Genomic DNA, 18,511 nt, shown 5'->3' on the forward strand with positions numbered 1-18,511 from the left:
CAGTAGAGGCAATGCTGGTTAATTTGCATTTATAAAGCACTTTGGAGATGGCACTTCAGATACTTTACAGTGGCTGGTGCCACCACCCCTATTGTATACAGAGGGAAATAGAGGGACAGTGGAGGGGAGGGAACAGCCAGGCTGACACCATGCTTGTGTGCTGAGTCCACATAGCTCACAGTGACCTTTCACCCTTTTTTTCAGATATTATACATTCAGTAGCCAAACGTGACCTCCAGAAGCTTCAAGGGGGTCTCCTTGGTGGCAGTCTGCTCAGTGGTCTCCTTCAAAAAGATACTCCTCTTGGCAGAGTCCTTGGTGAAGATGGTGCTGTTGGCAGTCTCCTTGATGGAGATGGCGTCCTTGGTGGTCTCCTTGGGAAAGATGGTGTCACTGGCAGTCTCCTTGAAAAAGATGGTGTCCTTGGTGGTCTCCTTGGGAAAGATGGTGTCACTGGCAGTCTCCTTGGGAAAGATGGTGTCGCTGGCAGTCTCCTTGAAAAAGACGGTGTCCTTGGTGGTCTCCTTGGGAAAGATGGTGTCACTGGCAGTCTCCTTGGGAAAGATGGTGTCGCTGGCAGTCTCCTTGAAAAAGACGGTGTCCTTGGTGGTCTCCTTGGGAAAGATGGTGTCACTGGCAGTCTCCTTGGGAAAGATGGTGTCGCTGGCAGTCTCCTTGGGAAAGATGGTGTCCTTGGTGGTCTCCTTGGGAAAGATGGTGTCACTGGCAGTCTCCTTGGGAAAGATGGTGTCCTTGGTGGTCTCCTTGGGAAAGATGGTGTCACTGGCAGTCTCCTTGGGAAAGATGGTGTCGCTGGCAGTCTCCTTGGGAAAGATGGTGTCCTTGGTGGTCTCCTTGGGAAAGATGGTGTCACTGGCAGTCTCCTTGGGAAAGATGGTGTCCTTGGTGGTCTCCTTGGGAAAGATGGCGTCACTGGCAGTCTCCTTGGGAAAGATGGTGTCCTTGGTGGTCTCCTTGGGAAAGATGGCGTCACTGGCAGTCTCCTTGGGAAAGATGGTGTCGCTGGCAGTCTCCTTGAAAAAGACGGTGTCCTTGGTGGTCTCCTTGGGAAAGATGGTGTCACTGGCAGTCTCCTTGGGAAAGATGGTGTCCTTGGTGGTCTCCTTGGGAAAGATGGTGTCACTGGCAGTCTCCTTGGGAAAGATGGTGTCGCTGGCAGTCTCCTTGAAAAAGACGGTGTCCTTGGTGGTCTCCTTGGGAAAGATGGTGTCACTGGCAGTCTCCTTGGGAAAGATGGTGTAGCTGGCAGTCTCCTTGGGAAAGATGGTGTCCTTGGTGGTCTCCTTGGGAAAGATGGTGTCACTGGCAGTCTCCTTGGGAAAGATGGTGTCCTTGGTGGTCTCCTTGGGAAAGATGGCGTCACTGGCAGTCTCCTTGGGAAAGATGGTGTCCTTGGTGGTCTCCTTGGGAAAGATGGCGTCACTGGCAGTCTCCTTGGGAAAGATGGTGTCCTTGGTGGTCTCCTTGGGAAAGATGGCGTCACTGGCAGTCTCCTTGGGAAAGATGGTGTCGCTGGCAGTCTCCTTGGGAAAGATGGTGTCCTTGGTGGTCTCCTTGGGAAAGATGGTGTCACTGGCAGTCTCCTTGGGAAAGATGGTGTCCTTGGTGGTCTCCTTGGGAAAGATGGTGTCACTGGCAGTCTCCTTGGGAAAGATGGTGTCCTTGGTGGTCTCCTTGGGAAAGATGGCATCACTGGCAGTCTCCTTGGGAAAGATGGTGTCGCTGGCAGTCTCCTTGGGAAAGATGGTGTCCTTGGTGCTCTCCTTGGGAAAGATGGTCTTGTTGATGGTCTCCTTGATGTTGTCCTTGATATTCTCATTGGCAAAGAAGGTCTCCTTGGCAAAGATGGTCTCGTTGGCAATCTTCTTGGTGGAAATGGTGGAGATCTCACAGGGTGAGTGAGAGTGGGAGACAGGTGTCCCTGAGCAGCTCTCGGTGTGTCTGGGCCACGCTGGGGAAAGGAGGCTCTGGTCTGGAGCCTGCTGTCTGAACACACTGGGCCTGCTCTTTCCCCTCCTGGGCAGGTTCATAAACGAGGGTTCAGCTGTTGGGAGTTTCTGTATGTGCCTGCCATGCAAGGGCGCCTTGTATGTGCCGCAAGCTGCTCCTGGCTGGTGGGGATCCCTGCTGACTCAGGGCGGAGAGGACCCTGAGACCGCAGCTCTGCAATCGGCCGCAGCACTGGGGGTTGAGGGGACAGGGCATCCGCTGTACGAATGTGCTGCTTACTGCCTTTTCCTTGTTTCAACCACCCAGGCTGAAAATTGTGAACACCACCCTCCCCAAAATAAGCCTGCGCTCCCTGCCAGGCTTTGGGCACCAGGTGGGCTTCAACACCCAGCTGCTGGTCGAGAGCACCAGGTACGGCGTGTCCGTCAGGGCCACGGCTCAGGGCAGGGGGGTCACCTTCCTTTTGGAAAGTAGATGGCCAGCAAACCTCCTGAGCCGCGTGCTGTGGTTTCCCCCTGCGCAGTGTGCCGGGCAGGATGCTCTGCGTGCAGGTGGATGTGGTCATGCTGGTCCAGGACAAGTGGTCGGCTCTCCAGAACAATAAGGACTGCAAGACTTCTGACATAAACATCCGTGTGAGGTAGGCATCCGTGTGAGGTCGGCATCCGTGTGAGGTTGGTATCCGTGTGAGGTCGGCATCCGTGTGAGGTTGGTATCCGTGTGAGCGGGGTGCTCGTGGCCAGCACGTGGCCCCTGCGGCAGTGGGAAACCTTGGCGCTGTTGGCCATCGAAGGCAGCACTTTTTGTGCCTGACACCTCGGGGGCTGAACTGCCTGGCTGCCGGCCTCAGAGGGGAACTGCCGACCTTTCCTTTAAAATTTGGGCTCAAGAAAGAGTATTTCTGGGTTGTGCTGGGAACCTAGCACCGGGCTGGATTCAGAGGGCTTGGTTTTGGTAATACTTTGGCACTGAATGTGGCCCTGGACAGTGCAAGAGAGGCCTCATACTTCTCTTGTGCGAAGCGCTTTTATTTTCCAGCCATTAACCTATGTCACTTTTTATTTCCTATTTTCCTGTTACCCAGACCCAAAGTGCCACTTCTGGATCAGCCTTTAAAACGCCTCCTTGGTGATGTCCTACGTGAGGTGGTAAGCCTGCAAAGCGATCTTCATGCGAGCCATCGGCACGGTGCTGGGCAGGCAGGCAGCGCAGGCGGGGCAGGCAGGGCCGGCAGCGCAGGCAGGGCAGGCAGCAGGCCAGGCTGCCCCCGCAGACGCGGCTGTTTGCACAGCTGCGGGCTCAGCCGGGGCGGTCAGCCTGTCCTCCCCACCGACGGGCACCAGCACCTCGCCTGCGCCATCGCCTGTGCCAGGCTCCGCCGGCAAACAGGTTTCTGAGACACGGGCTGGTTTAGCGGTCGCAGTGAGCAAGTCTTGCCCGGGAGGAGAAACCCACCCTGGCTTAGAGGGGCTGCTCGCCCGCCCGGTGCTGAGCGCTGCAGTAACGGGGCATCCCACCAAACCCGGCCTGGCAGCGGCTCCTGCCTGCGCTGTGCAACCCCAGCAGAGCTGGTTTTTACTGGTCGTGTTAATGCGACGTACATCCGCTGGCACTGCGGGTCCCAGGACTCTGACTGCCCTCTGCCTCCCCAGGGGTGCGACATCGTCAACACCAGCCTCAACACAGTGAGCGCTCTGCTCGGCTCCAGGACCTGTAAGTGCTGGCACCCTCCTTTTCCTCTGCTCCTGTGTGACCCCCTCCACTTAGGGTTGGTTGTTTTTTTTACATTGGGTAAATACAAATATTTTAACAAGTTCCTGAAAACACAATCTCCGCTCAAGCACAACATTGAATTTCCCTTGCCCTAGAGCAGCAGCAGGCAGTTTTTCCTGCAGAAAGCCACTTCAGGAACTCTTGCTTTTAGAAACAACATTCTTGCTGCAAAATAGTGCTTTCTAGCAGCTTGTCCAGCTGGGAATGCTGTGAGCAGGAGCCGCCGTAGGTTCCGATATCTCTTGGGACCACGGGATTTGGGAGCATCCCCTTCTCATCGCAGCTTAAAAGCTTTCCTCCCTGTGTCCTGCAGCCGCACTCCCACTCGGGGCTCGGGGAGATCTGCCCCCCTTTTCCATCATCGGCGGCGATGCTATCCAGCTGGATCTAAACGTAAGTGCTACCGCTCCCCTGGCCCAAAAACCTTTGACTTAGGGAGTTTGGGTAATTCATCCGAATGTGGTGGCTATTATTTGTCGAAGGCTCCCCTTATTCCAGCTGTCTTCAGGAAAGCGGTCACGGGAAGGGACTGATGAGTGTGGTCCGGCCACGTCTGTGCTAATGCCACTGCTGGGTCTCTACCTTATTTACTTGCTAATCCTTGAGGGTAGCATGAGCCAGATTGGATTGACACTGCTTAATTAAGCATAATTATAGCACTCTCATAGTTGTTAATCAGAAAAGCTTAATTTCATACAGGAGCAGCGGTCACCGTTCACAAGCAGGTTCCATTTATAAGTGGTTTGTGAAAGTTTGGTATGTAATTGATAGGGATCATAATCAGGCCAAAAATATTGGCAATGTGACTTTCCGATCAGGAGATGCGACTGTTTTAAAGGGAAAGCTGTAGCCGATGCAGCCGTTGCCTGTGCTAGAACAGTCTGAAGCAGCCGTCGGTTTATTAAAGTGTCGATTAACCCTGCGTGAGCCTCTCCGCGAGGTCCACGGGCGGGCAGGGTGCCCGGTGCGACCGCAGCCCTCCGAGCCCCGCCAATGTCCCTCCCCTGCTCTGTCCCCTGCAGCTCCTCGCCGGGGACGTGGAGGGCGGCGTGGTGGCCTCCACCCAGGGACTGCCGCTCGCCGCCACCCTGCTGCTGGCCACTGGCCGCCCGCCGTGGCTCAGCCTCTCCCAGCGCGCCCTCAGCACCCTGCTGGAGGTGGTCCAGGAGCAGGGAGCCTTCAACCTCAGCATCAGCAACTGGATGGTGGGTCATCATGCCCCACTCCGGGGCCGGGTCGGGGTCCTGGTCGCTCTTGGGTGACCCAAGGGTGCTTGCTGCGGTGTCCTTGTATTTGTTTGTGGGGTCCAGCCGAGCCCAGCGTGGGCTTTGCACAAACCCTCCCGGCCACCGACGCTGCTGCTGCTGTTCCCGCAGGTGCCCGATAGCATCCTGCTGTCCAGGTCTGCTCTTCTCCCGCGCATCCCTCAGGTCAGCCACCTCTTTTGTGTGCATTGATCTCCAACCCCACCGCCCGCCCCGGCCACGCAAGGACCCCCTTGCCCTGACCTCCCCCTGCCCCATGCAGCTCGCCAAGATCCTCCCCGGCTCTCTGCCGCTGGAGCTGCGCGTGGGGGTGGCCAACGAGCCGGTGGTGGCCGTGAGGGGCAGAAGAGCCACCGCCACCCTCAAAGCCTCCATCGACGTCTTCAGTCCCTCCCTGCAGGCCTTGCAGAAGCCCCTCTTCTCCCTCGATACGGTGAGTGGGTTCCCGGGGGATGAGACCTCCGAAACAGGGCGAGGGGTGAGTCTGGCTGTTCTCTGGCATCCCCTCGGCTTGTCCGAGCTGCGTAGTACTTGTACTTTTGAATTTACTACACCTTCAAAACATTCCTTTAAAAATGCTCATAACCAAGCACAAGTGAAATGTTTAAGGAACAATACAAACCAAAGACAGGAAGGGTGAACCCTGGGGAGAGAGATACATGATGCCATCCATCCAAAAAATGCGATTTGTAGGCACAGACAGGTGTTTTTTCTCCGAATGGGTTGTTTACAAATACTCTGCCTTTTCCCTTCAGTCTTGGGAGCTACGCAGGGAAATAACCTCGTGTCTTCCGTTGTTCCAATTTCAGGACATCGTTCTGAACATCATCCCATCGGTCTCCGACGGCAAACTGCGAATCTCCGTGGCTCTCGACAGGTAGAGCCGAGCTCTGCGGTCGCTGCGGGCGGGGAGGGGGCTCTGCCTGGGGACGCTCCCGGGAGCCCGACAAGATGGGGCTGGTGGCAGCGATCGGGGAGTGCGATGTAGAGGTGGTAGAGATGTAAAGGGCTGCCAGAGCTTTCCTACCTCCTCCCGGCCCCAACCTCAGACCAAGTGCATGTCTGAAGTGATGAGGGAGTTGTAAAAAAGTTGCCCTATTTTCAAAATCCTTGTGTCTTTATGTGGGTGAGACAAATTCCGGACCAAGAAAGGGTCTGAGCAGCATTTGGAAAGCTGGAGGAGGGCTGCACCCAATGCACCCCAACTCTGCCTTGTTTTTATCTTTTGTAGCATCAACCTGACACGGGCACCGCTGAGACTCGACCCTCTCAGTGTAAGTGCACGCTGCTTTGGATCGAGGCGCTGCAGCGAGCGATGTGATGGCCAGAGACTCTGTGTAGGGAAGGAGAACCAAAACGCCAATTCTTCTTCAGTCTTCATGTTTCTCCGTCTCTTGGCAGAGGCCAACTGTTGTCTGCCCTGTCGATCCCCTATGCCCTATAGCAGTGACACTTGGTTGTATATGTTCGCTTGTTGGCAGTGCACTGGGCGTGCTGGGAAGGGGGGAGGAATAATCAAGAAGAAGCTACCCAAAGAGCATGTCCCTGTGTAGCCCCCCCTCAGTCCTGGAAGCGTTTCACTGAAGGAAGCTTCCCAGCCTTTGTGTTTCATAGCTCTGAGCATCCTGCAGTGACAGATCTTAATTGATAACCCTGACATCGCTGTTTTCATCCCAATAACCATCGCTCTCTCCTTCTGAGACAGACACGCGTCTTCTTCCCCTGCAGGTCTCCCGGCTTGCAGGATGGCTCAAGCAAGTCCTTGAGGCTGCATACGTACCTGCCATTAACGGTACGGCCGGGGTCTGGGTCCCCTCTTCTCTCCAACTCAGCCGGATTTGGGGCTCTCCCCCTTCCCTCACTGCCTGCGTTGGGGGTTCTCCCCCCCACCCTCCCATGACGCGATGCTTTCACTTGCTTTTGCAGATGCCTTGCGTGTGTCGGTCCCTCTGCCCAACATTCTCAGCACCAGCCTCAGGAATGCCGAGGTTGACATCACCGATGTAAGGGTCGCATTTCCCACAGCGCTGCTTTCCCGGGGAGCCGGGGGATGAGCCCCACACCACCCCGGCCAGCCCGTCTCCCATGGGCTGCTCCCGGTTTCCAGGAGGTCCCTCTGCCTGCATGGACCCACAGGAAAACCTCACCTGGGATACAGGGAAAAGCTGGTGAAAGTCCAAATGAGAAAACTGAATAGTTTTTGTGCTGCTTCTCCCAGGCAGACGACTCTCCCGACCAGACCGGTTTAAAAAGATCCTGCTCGGCATGACCCTCGACCCTGCTCGCCGTCTGAGGCAGGCAACGCGCCGCAAGCACCGGAGCCCTGCTCGTCTCTGCTGTCTCCGTCTTCCTTTTCCCCTGAGCAACGCCCTGTGTTATCGCCGTGGCCCGAGGGGGACAGACAACCGTCTCTGGTCGGCCGGTCCTGGCGTAGCCTGGCATCGGGGTAGGGAAAGCTGCTCGGCGAAAGCTGCTTGGCTGGTGGGTGTTGGGGGGGGTTCTGTGGCCACTTTTAATGTTTGTAGTCAGGAAGCAGAGCTCTTTCTTAGGCATAAATGTTGCTCTCATATTGCTCGTTCAATAAAATCTTTCACTGCCTCAGTATTTCTCTGTCTGAATATTTATTTGATAAGGGTTTCTGGCTGCCAGCATCCATTTGTCTCCACCGTGCCCCTATGCCATACGGCCCACGGACAGGCAGCACAGCTTGGAGAGGAGGCTGTACCTATAGCGAACAAGCCGGTGCCTTACAGAAAGCGTTTTTGGAGCTCAGCCTGCGGCACAAGGTGTGAAACAGCAGCTCACACGGGAGCTGGGGTTTGGTGCGCATGGGTGCCCTGCTGCAGCCCGTGCCCTGCCCGGCTGGGTGCCCCTCGTGCCAGACTGACGGGGGGCGGAGGAGGCGCTCGCAATGCAACGACGGCGCAGATTCAGCAAAGCGCTTGCTGACGTTTCCCACTTATTTGGAGCCCTTGTTGCAGCCGCTGCAGGGGGAGCAGCTCCTTCCCAGGGGCTCGTTTGCAGCGTGTCCCACACGGAGCCCGGCGGCGCTTCTTGTGCAAGGCTCTGTCCGGAGCCAGGCACAGATAAACTGAGCTTACACCTCCCTACTGCTTTGTTTAGGAGCATATTATCCCCTTATTGTGTAAGATGCACCAGGTTGCTAGCAACTCATTTTATCTCACAAAGATCTTAAGTTTTAAGGACACCTGGACAAAAGCACCTTTGTGGTCTGGAGCTGAGGTGGAGCGGCGTGTCCCACCGCACAGGGGCTTTTCTGAGGCTGCGGAAATACCATCTGCCGGGAAGCGGCTGGCCGCTGCGGGGATGGGTGGGATGATCCTCAGGAACCGCTTCTCAGGCCGAGCGTTAAAGGAGACAAAAATCTCCCGGCGCCTTTCTGGAGCTTCCCCACGCGCTCACTGGAAACTTGTAAAATTACCCCGATACAGCAGTTTGTGTGTGACAGCCTGCGTGCAAGTGTTAGCGGGAACTTGTCTGGAATGAGCTGATTTTCCAGCACGGCTCTTTCAGGGTCGGCAGCAGCCTCACGTGCTGCAGCCCGCAGAGTCTCGGGCTCCTTCTCCTTTGCTTTAGCTCTGGGCTCTTGGCACTGCCCGATAACCAGGTATCCAATACCCTGTTGCTCAATGCTTTTCCCTGTTTTACAAATCTTTATTTATATTGGAATATATTAAAACCACAAATGCTGCTTTATACACTCAATCCACTAGCCCAGCTTTTACAATTTAGGCATCTTTCCACTTTTTCTGCATCAGCTTTGCTATATAAGCACCCACTGTTCCTACACGTTAAAGCAGAGGTGCCTATGGACCACGGTAAGGTCTCCTCTTGACCAAGAGCCGAGCACTGAAGACCAAAGCCAGGCTTTGAAATCCAGGACAAGGCCAGGTAAAGAAAGACGGTCAAAATAGTGGTACGGGGTGTTGTAAGCTTGGGGGGACAGAGCCACCATTTTCCCTACAAGCCTTACAACATACAACATGCTCTGGTGAGCAAGAAAAAAACATGGGAATAATACCATAATGGTAGAAATGCAGGTAAGTAATTCTAGTTTATATTTAGTGACTAGCCTGAAAAATCATAAAATCAGGTTGCTATAGTAAAATGAAAACCCTTCTCTGAAGAAAAAAACATATTCGTTTGACACAAAAAGTTAGGGATATTTTGTGTTGCAATATCGTTTTAAGGTTGTTATTATTATTTTTATTGTGATAAGGTAAAAACATGCCATCTTAAAAAGAAAGGCTTTATTCCAAATGTGAGTTGCTTGTATAACTGCAGCATTAATTTGCATAGGGCGGTTATTAGCGAGGGGAGCTCAGTGTAGTCTGTAGGTTATGAGTAACGATTCTGTACTCTTATGTCACGGTGAGCAGGGTGGAAAGGAGCAGGTTGCCTGGGGTGCCCATAGACAGGAATAAGCAAAAAGGTGCTGGGGTTGTGCAGAAGCTGGCTTGAAAAATCCCCTGCAGACGTGCGTACGGACGCCCCCCTCTTCCCCCCGTTGCGTGTGTCCAGATCTATTCGCCAAATGTGGCTCTAACTCGTGAGCTGTTTTGGTCCTCCTCAAGCTCATGCTTTCTATTCACTGAAAAATTTTTGCCCAGCTCAAAATATCCGACTGCCCTTCATCTCCAGGGGGTCACCCAGCCTATTTCCACTCTTCTCCGTTGTCCTTCCCCAGGTCCTGCCAGCACTCCCCGCCGAGCAGAAGACACCATGCCACCGGCTCTGGGCATCGCCCTCTTGTATGCCCTGCTGACCCCGTCACTGAGCCAGCCAAAAGATGCCGTCCTCAGGCTCAGTAAAGGTGTTTTAAGCGATGGTGAGTCACTCTGCCTCCTCGTAGTGGGACCCGGGAGACAGGAACCAACGGTGGTCCTTGGGGGTTGATGCACCTGTACCAGCACAGCCCGATCAGCCGGGGAAGGGAGGGGAATGGCACACGGAAGGGGAAGAGCACGAGGCTTGCCTGCAAACCTCCCCCTCCAAACTGAACCCGGAGTCATTTTTTTACGTAATTAAAGTTTCAACTGGCCAGGCTCCTAAAAGGAGAGAGAGAGATTGCTCGTGTGGGGCATTGCTCCTCCCGGGAGCCTGCGCTGCTCAGGAGGTGTGAGCCACACGGCACCTCAATTATCTCACATTTAGGATTTGTCAGCGCCCAACCCCTGCGACTGTGCCACACCGTTTGCTGGCTTACTGGCACGGCTCCAGACAAATTCCCCCGAGCTGCTTTACAGAGGTCTCGACATGGTGCCTCCTGTCCTAGATCCCAAAGCCCTTTTTCTGTTGCATCATACATGGGAAAAACTGAGAGCGGATAGTTAGGGACCGGGATAGGCAGCGATGGTAACGGAGAGCACAAACCCCTCGACAACCCATGCTTGAGGAGCACAACGAGTAAAGGTGCGGGCAGGGGGCTGGCAGCTGCCTGCCGGTCCCTGCTCGAAGGCTGCAGCGGTGGCCGGGGAGGCAGCTCTGCCTCGCAGGCTGACGGCGGGTGATGTTTCCAGCTCTTACAGGCTCGCTCAGGCAAGGCAATGCCCTCCAAGGCGCCCTCGGAGAGGTGCCGCTCGGGAGCGGACGTCCCGGCCCAGATGGAAGTGGAGACCTGTTGGGTGGCCTCGGAGGTGCCCCTGGTGGTGGTGGCAGTGGTGGTGGTCTGCTTGGTGGTATTACTGGTGGTTTGCTGGGCAGCAGTGGCGAAGGGCTGCTGGGGGGGCTGACTGGTGGTCTGCTTGGTGGAAGGGGTGATGCCGGCGGTGACTTGCTGGGTGAAGGGGGTGGTGGAGGCGCTTACGGGGGGTGGCCCAGAAACTCTCCCAATGGCCGGCCGGCAGCTGGTGGCGACGTCCCCAGGGATGGCATCCCCGCGGGGGTTGCTGGAGGAGCGCTGGGACAAGGAGGTCTGCTCGGTGATGGAGGTGTCCTCGGCACGGCAGGGATCCTCGGTGGCCCCGGGGGCCTTCTTGGCAGAGGAGGGCTTCTGGGCAATGGAGGGCTGCTGGGAGGCAGCGGCCTGCTCGGCGTCCTCGGGGAAGGCGGCTTGCTCAGCACCGTCCAGGGGCTCACCGGGTAAGGACGGCACCAGTCGGGTTCCTTGCAGGGGGGGCAACCTCAGTGCTGTTTTGGGGGGGCAATGGTGATGCTTCAGTAGATGCTCAGATCTGGTTTGGAGCTGATGCTTTGAGATAAATGCTGCCTGGAAGTCCTGCCAGGTTTGCACCGCTGGCTGCAAAAGAGCCTCTTGAGCTACACAAGGCAAGTTAAAGGAATCAGTAGCTGAAAGGCACTTGCCCATAGAGGGTGCATCGAACTGCGCCTCGGCCCTGGGCAGCCGGTGCCACCGCTGTCAAGCCAATGCTCACTTGTTTGCAGCCGTCCCATTTTAACTCCTATTTGAAGCCCCACACCAAGCAGAAGCACAAGCAATAATAAGGCAACTAGAACAAAGCTTCTGATAAAACTGGAAAATAACTAAAACAGGAAAATAACTGAGAAAACTTGGTGTCTTTTGCCATTTCTGGTCTAAATGGCCTCTGACTCGCCCACTCCTTGAGCAGTGGCTTTGTGCGAGCAGTAGAGCCCGGGTGGCGGGTTGCTGGGTTCGGAGCCATCACTCGTGGTGTCCCCCTCGCTGTCCCTGCAGGCTGAGGATCGTGGAGCTGACGCTCCCCAGGGTGTCCCTGCGGCTCCTGCCTGGCATTGGCATCCACCTCAACCTCTACACCCGGGTGGCCCTCAATGCCAAGAGGTAGGTTGGGCTGGTGCTGGTGCTGCTGGTGGCAGTGCCAGCCATGCCCCCAGGCCCGGTGGAAGCACCGCCATGAGGGGTGTCTCCGGGGGACGACGACACTGCTCCTGTTCGCGGGGAAGCGACTGCTCCTCTGCAGGTCGCTCCCTTCCCCTTGCACAGCCTCCTGGGTTTGCTCGACATCGCGGTGGAAGTGAACATCACTTCAAAGGTCAGGCTAACCATGGACGGCACGGGCTACCCCAAACTGGTGATGGAAAGATGCGATGCCCTCCTTGGCGGCATTAAAGTCAGACTCCTGAGAGGGTGAGTGACGGAGGTGTCCTCTGCCGGCGTGAGCCGCCTCGCCATCGGGCTTTGCTGGCCCCAGCCCGCACCTGCAGAACGACAAACGCACGAGGGCATTTCCCCATTGCACGTCCCAGTCCCGTGAGTGACTGCCACACCGGCAGCCGCCATCCCTGCCGGTGACAGTCGCTCACCGGCCACGTCACGGGGCTGAGCAAAGGGCTGCTGGTGGTGGTGGCCCCTGCGTGCCCCTCACGCAGCCGCAGTAAATGGACTTGTTGTCCCAGAGGGCTGCACGTCCCCACAGCGGTCCGCAGGGACGTTTCTGTCCCGTGTGCTGCGGTCGCGGGTCATGTTAACTGACATTGCACGGGGTCTTCTGAGACATAAGCACATGGTATGTAAATCATAGAAACCACTTGGGCTGAGGTTGTTTCTGCTCATTTAAGGAGACTATACACTAGTAGATAAAAGACAGCAATAAATTTCCCACTGGCTATTTTGGGATGCAAATTACACTTATCTCATGCAAAATCCAAGCATACACAATTCACTTTGCTGTTGCAATTGCCTTGCTCTGGGAGGTCTGCCCTCCGCGCTGTTCACAGGGAATTGTTTAACAAGACCCATTTACTTTGCAGCAGGTTTTTTTCATGGTGCTCCTTTATTTTTCCACAGCCTGCTCCCAATTGTGGATAATTTATTGGCAAGTGTCCTGAACAGACTTCTTCCTAATCTGGTAAGTCAGAAAAAACCCTCTACCTCAGAAAGGAGTAATGAGTCTGAAAAGCTGCGGTGCAGATCCCCATGGCATTGCTCATGTCCCGGAGCGGGAGCACGGCCGCTGTCCCAGGGTTGCTGTGTTCACCCACCTGCCCAGCGGTTTGGGATTAGTGGGGGACACATGTCATGTCTCCACCTGCTTGGAGAAGCTGCTCCCTCCTTCCAAATGCGAGGTCAGCAAGCCCGACGCAGGTCTGCCCAAGTGCCTGGGAGTTTCTAACGATGCTCTGGACCATATTATAGGCTAATTGAAGCCGTCCTCCCTCCTGAAAGCCCCAGGGTCTCTCCAGCCGTCCCACATGTTCTCCTGGGACCCAGTCCTAACCCCGCTTCTCCGATGAAGGGCAAGGTGCCCAGGGCCAGATCCAGAGCTGGTGCAGCCTCAGCAGCACTGTGGAGTCACCAGCGGGGACTGCCATCCCAGGCGCCCGGTGCTCCCATCCCCAGGGAAAGCAAGGCAGAGCTGAGCTGGGCTGCGTGTCCTCGTCCAGCTCTGAACGCGGGGCACTCACCATCCCTCCCCGACTCCTGCAGCTCTGCCCAGTGGTCGACATCGCCCTGGGACTTGTCAACGACCAGCTGGGTCTTGTGAACTGTAAGTACTTGGTGGGTCCCACGCCTTGCCCTGCCTTGTCCCTCACGTCACCTCCGCTCCGGCTGCGTGAGGACTGTGACGCTTTCCCCTCCGCTGCTGCACCCCAGGTGGGACGAGTAAACCCCCCGCTTCACCCCAGGTCTACCCCATGCCGGGAGCGGGGACCCCCAGCAGCTCCCTGCCCAGACCCCGTCACCCCCGGGCAGCAGCCAGGGAGCAGTGCCCCAGCACGCTGCGGGATGCACTCCTCTCCCCACATCTCCCCTTTCCCTGTCTCTAATCACGGACAGAAGGACCCCTGGGTGCATGAAGGTGGCATCGACGGGGGCCGTGAGCTGTCCCCTCCATTTCCAGCAGTGGCACGCACTGCTCGTTAGGGAAACGACGTCTCCTGCGGCATTACTGCTCAGCACAGAGCACTCGGAGCCGGGGCCAAGTGGCTGCCCTGAGTCCACCTGCAAGCCAGGGCTCTTCTGGAAGAAAGAGAGCTGCCGGGCAGGGGAGGGGGTATTTGCACCCAAGCCCAGCAGGGTATCGCTGACTCCCTTCCTCTCCCCCCAGCACTGGTGCCCCTGGGTTTGCTGGGCAGTATCCAGTACACTGTGTCCAGCCTTCCCCTGGTAACTGGCCAGTTCCTTGAGGTAGACTTGAATGTAAGTCCTGCATCTTCTCCTCCCATCTATGTACAAGGGTTGGGATATTTCACTTGGGTTTGGGAAGGTCTCCTTGGGCCACCTACACCTGAGCAGTGGGCTCTGAGGTCACTATGAAAAGCTCGGGGAGGTCCCAGCTCGGTGCCCTGCTCTTGCTGCTGCCAGGAGAGCGCAGTGGGGTTTGCATTTCACGAAATTCTGGAGAAGGAAGTGTCACGGGGCCTGACTTGGCGTGGTCGTGCGTGCAGCGATTTCACACTGAAGGAACATGAAGTTAACCGTAAAGGCAAATATTGCAAACGTTTTGGCCTGTGCTTCCTTCCCCTGTAACTCCAGACTGTCGTCGGGCGAGCAGCAGGAGGCCTGGTGGACTATCCGCTGGGAAAGCCAGAAACTGTCCCCACACCACCATGGGTCCCCATGCCGCCCCTGCCACCCATGGCAGACACCAGCTCCTCCCAGCTGGGCCTCTCTGTGAACTTCCTCAGCTCGGTGCTGTCTGTCCTGCAGAAGGAGGGTGCCCTGGACCTGGACATCTCCAACGGCATGGTGAGCGGGGAGCACTGCCTAGCTCGGGGTTCAGAAGGAGTCGGGGCTGTCAGCCATGCAGCGTGCAGCCTGCTCCCACCGTGCGATGCTTTAGCACCTCTGTACCATTTATCAGGGTCTCTGCTATCTTAGGCGAAAAATGCGAGTGAGAGACCATGTGGTAAAAGCCTCATTACTGGTGAAAGTAGATTCTGCTGAAAACCACCACGCACATGGGCAGCATTTCTCTCTTCTCTGTCGCAGTTTCCTGAGCTCCCGCCACTAACCACATCGACCCTTGGAGCCCTGATTCCTGCGGTGAGTCCTGGTTCCCCCTTGCACTGCAAGTAACCCGGTAAGAGAAGCAGCATCCGGAGGCGAGGGCGGTCTCCCTGTCCCTTCCTCCTCAGAGGCACCGTCCCAGATGTCCCATGGAGGTGAACAAGCTCTCACTTAGGTCCAAAACTGGAAACCGCAGCAGGCCAGAGCCCAGTTTGTCAGCCCATCCTCTGCAGCTCTCTTGGGTCACAGACGAGCCTTGCAGCTGCCCCGTCTGCCTGGATGTGGGGCTGTCTGTGCTCCTCCAGCCAGGACGAGATGCTCTCAGCGGGGCTCAGGGCATCCACGGGGCTGAGCTCACAGCTAGCTTGACTTCACTTCAGCCAGTTTGAGATATAGACTGGTTGGACTGGAGCAATTCAGGGTCAGATCTGCCCCTTGAAAGCAGCACTGTGCAAATGCTGCTGGAGTAGGCAGCCTGCTCTGTGGTTCCTGGTTACAGCCAGCAGAAACTTTGCATTTTTGGGTGTTGACAGGTTTTCAAGGCATACCGCGAGTCACATGAATTGCTGATCAAAATTGCAGTCCCTGAAGCACCGGTGGTGACCTTAAAGAAAAATAAAGGTGTGATCCAGCTCATGGCTACAGCAGAGGTGATGGTGATCCACCCAGATGATGTCCAGAAATCTCTCTGCCTTCTGAATATCGTATGTATGAAGGAACAGCCTGTGCAGAAATTCCTCCTGCAGTTTCCCCCTCCCTGCACGGCGGGCGCGGGGGTGCCGGTAGATGGGACCTGCGCCTGACGTGACACGGCTGGGCTGCAGGCTGGGCAAGGGCTGGAGGAGCCACCCCTGCCCTGACCTCTCTGTCTGACCGCAGAAAGCCTCCTTGCTGGCCGGGTTTTCTGTCGAGGACAACAAACTGAAGATCCGCGTCAGCCTGGAGAAGTAGGACACTGGTCTTCATCTGGGGGGTGGCCAGGGGTGGCCATGGACGTGGGACCTCCTGGGCTGCGCGACCATGAGGGCATCGACACGACTGGGTCATTAGAGGAACTGCTTGGATTTCACTCACCTCTGCTTCCTCCTGCAGGGCTGATCTCTCCTTGGTGTCTTCGTCCATTGGTGGTTTTGATGTAAGAACACGAGTAGCCTCAGCAACACGTGAAATCCATTGCAGAAAGCAAAGTGCTGATAGATACTGGCTCAGGAGAAATAAGGGCCAATTACAGTGTAACGGTTGTGTCGTATTTTGAGTAGCACCCTTCTTTCACCTCTGGAGATGGATTTTTTTCATGGATGATCCATGAGCAATTTTCAGAAAAAATCCTCACTGAGAGGGAGAGGTTTTGGGTCCTTGGTGAACCACAGGACATCCCGCACATGCCCCTGACGTCCCCTCGGGATGCGCCTGGGGAGGCTCATCCCTGTGCCTCATAGGGGACGATGGCAAAAGTCGGGAGGCATCCTGGGCTCCCCTGTCACAGGATACCTGCAGACAGAGCACGTTTGGGTTCCAGAGGTGGTTACTGCAGGCAGCTGCAATGCCGGTGGGAAGGGGCCTGTGGAATGGCATTATTTTGAGACTGAAAATTGACCACAGAATGCTTGAAGTCCAATTTCTGTGAAACTGGGAGTTTGCATTGGATGGGGTGGAGCTGGAGCATCAAGGGTTCAGGTCGGGTTTAGCTGGTGTGAGCAGAGCATCCCCACGTGCCCGAGGACAGGGTGAGGCCAGGCTGACCACGGGACCGGGACCGGCAGTGGCACTAAGCGACCCCTCTCCCTGTTGCAGGTCTCACTCCTGGAGATGCTTGTTGGCCAGATTTTCGATGTCGCCTTCCTGCCTGCAATGAACAGTAAGGAAGCTCTTATGCCTCGTCAACGTATTCATTTGTGCTAGACCGTGCCCTAGACACTAAACTTAGGCAGGTGTAGTTTACCTCACCGTATAGAATAGGAGCCAGTGGGACCGACCTGCACTGATGGGGGGGGTTCGTTTCAGGCGGCAGCGTTTTGCCGGGAGGCGAACCTGCACGTCATGGAACAGGGGCCCCACAGCCCCCTCCGCGGGGCTGCTCGCCGCCCCCCGCTTCTGCTCACGTGGCGGGAGCAAATGGCAATACGTTTTGCCGACGCGCTAAGCCCCACGACACAAAGCCTTTCCGAAGAGCCTTGCACTCGCAGAGGGAGGGGTTTGCACACAGGGAGGATGGAGCTGGGGACCGAGCCCCGGGCAGAAGCTCGGCAGTGACCCCCCCTCCCGTGGCGCTGAGCTGGGCTGGCTTGTGACCCGCAGGCGTGCTGGGAGCGGGGGTTCCCCTCCCCAGGCTGCTGAACATCGACTTCACCAACGCGGACGTCGACGTCATCGAAGTAAGTGCTTCAGCCGCGCCCTGAGGTTCCCCCAACGGCACCTCAGCTCCGCTCCGGAGCAAAGGCAGCGCCCGTCGCTTGCACAGAGGATGTTCAGAGGGAAGGTAACCCATCTGCTCCACCAGGATCTCATCGTGCTGTCAGCGTGAGCCGGGGACACCGGGCTGGGAAGGGACCCCTGGTTTTCCCTGTCCACCCCCGGAGGGATGGGAGCCCAGCCTGCCCGAAGGATCCCCACTGCATTTCTCTTCATACCTAACACAGCAAAACAGCAGCTTGGTCTTTTCCATGCAAATGTTGCATGCTGCCTACATTGCTTGGAACAGAAGGAACACAGGTGGTTTTTGCCTCTGAACCTTGTGGTTTGGACTCTTTTGTGGATGCTTGGAAGGACGCGGGTGTATTTTGCGTTCTTGTGCTCAGGTTTAATAAAGTCCAGCCCTCTCTGCAGCCGCAGCGGGTGCTCGAGCCTGCAGGGGTGGCCGGCTTCAGTGAACCCCAGGGGCTCATGACAGACCCCACTATGCTGGTGACCCTGGCCGCGGTGGGTGGGTGGGTGCAAGCCCCCTGCCCGGTTGCCCAGCCCCGGCTGTGCCCACCCAACACCCAGCTCAGGGTGGGCAGAGAGCTGTCTGCCAGCAAATGCTCTGTTAGACCCAGACATGTCGGCCTCTTTTCAGGGCCTGGACCCAAAGCCGTGGGGTCTTCTGGTCAACTTGAGGACCCCTCACGCTATCACCTGCCCCAGGCTTTACTGGGGCTTTCTCCTGGGAGCGCTCGGGGACACGGGCGTAATTCACCCATTGATGCTTGTGAACTCTGCATGAACCAGACAGTTTATTTATGCACGAGCTCTTTCCCGCGGTTCAGCTGCCTGTGGAAGCAATGGAGCCTCTGCTAATTTAAGGCTCTAAAGCCACCTCTTGCTCCTGGGGTGAAAGGGAGTAGCTGGGACGGCTGTAATATTGCTGCCTTTGAGACTGTCCTGCCCCTGTCCAGTCCAGATCCACCCTGAAAACCACCTGGAACCTCAAACTCAGGTTTTTCTGTCATCTTTCACGTTCCTTTTCCCTTCCCCTCTGTATTTATTTCCCCATTTTGTTTTATTTGTTGTCTCTCAAGCCCCCTTTAAACTGCCAAGATCTTTCTTGGAGGCACAAGCCATCTCCTGCTTACCTCTGGGTGACAGGCAGTTTTCATGGCGCAGCTGCTATGCC

At 56.4% G+C, this 18,511-nt stretch overlaps 1 protein-coding gene across 1 annotated transcript; it reads left to right on the forward strand.

Moving 5' to 3' along the window:
- The first annotated feature begins 2,507 nt into the window (after positions 1-2,507).
- On the forward strand, positions 2,508-17,443 carry LOC127023505 (BPI fold-containing family B member 4-like). The gene is made up of 24 exons (XM_050907620.1): positions 2,508-2,611; positions 3,056-3,119; positions 3,624-3,684; positions 4,058-4,137; positions 4,767-4,949; positions 5,272-5,442; positions 5,819-5,886; positions 6,241-6,283; positions 6,738-6,801; positions 9,718-9,858; positions 10,550-11,111; positions 11,686-11,790; positions 11,953-12,096; positions 12,757-12,817; positions 13,396-13,456; positions 14,018-14,109; positions 14,446-14,658; positions 14,902-14,955; positions 15,453-15,623; positions 15,799-15,866; positions 16,012-16,054; positions 16,714-16,777; positions 17,218-17,294; positions 17,420-17,443. The coding sequence occupies exons 1-24, from the start codon at positions 2,508-2,510 to the stop codon at positions 17,441-17,443; spliced, it is 2,718 nt and encodes a 905-aa protein (XP_050763577.1).
- Positions 17,444-18,511: the final 1,068 nt, after the last annotated feature.

Source organism: Gymnogyps californianus, chromosome 17 (genome assembly GCF_018139145.2).
Source record: "Gymnogyps californianus isolate 813 chromosome 17, ASM1813914v2, whole genome shotgun sequence".
NCBI classification, from domain to species: domain Eukaryota; kingdom Metazoa; phylum Chordata; class Aves; order Accipitriformes; family Cathartidae; genus Gymnogyps; species Gymnogyps californianus.

Bases quoted from the DNA above. Each gene is read 5' to 3' on its own strand.
- LOC127023505 (XM_050907620.1), top strand. From the start codon at position 2,508: ATGCTCTGCGTGCAGGTGGATGTGGTCATGCTGGTCCAGGACAAGTGG. The intron at 3,120-3,623 runs GTAAGCCTGCAA...CTGCCTCCCCAG, and splicing joins GTGATGTCCTACGTGAGGTG to GGGTGCGACATCGTCAACAC. The intron at 15,624-15,798 runs GTATGTATGAAG...GTCTGACCGCAG, and splicing joins CTCTCTGCCTTCTGAATATC to AAAGCCTCCTTGCTGGCCGG.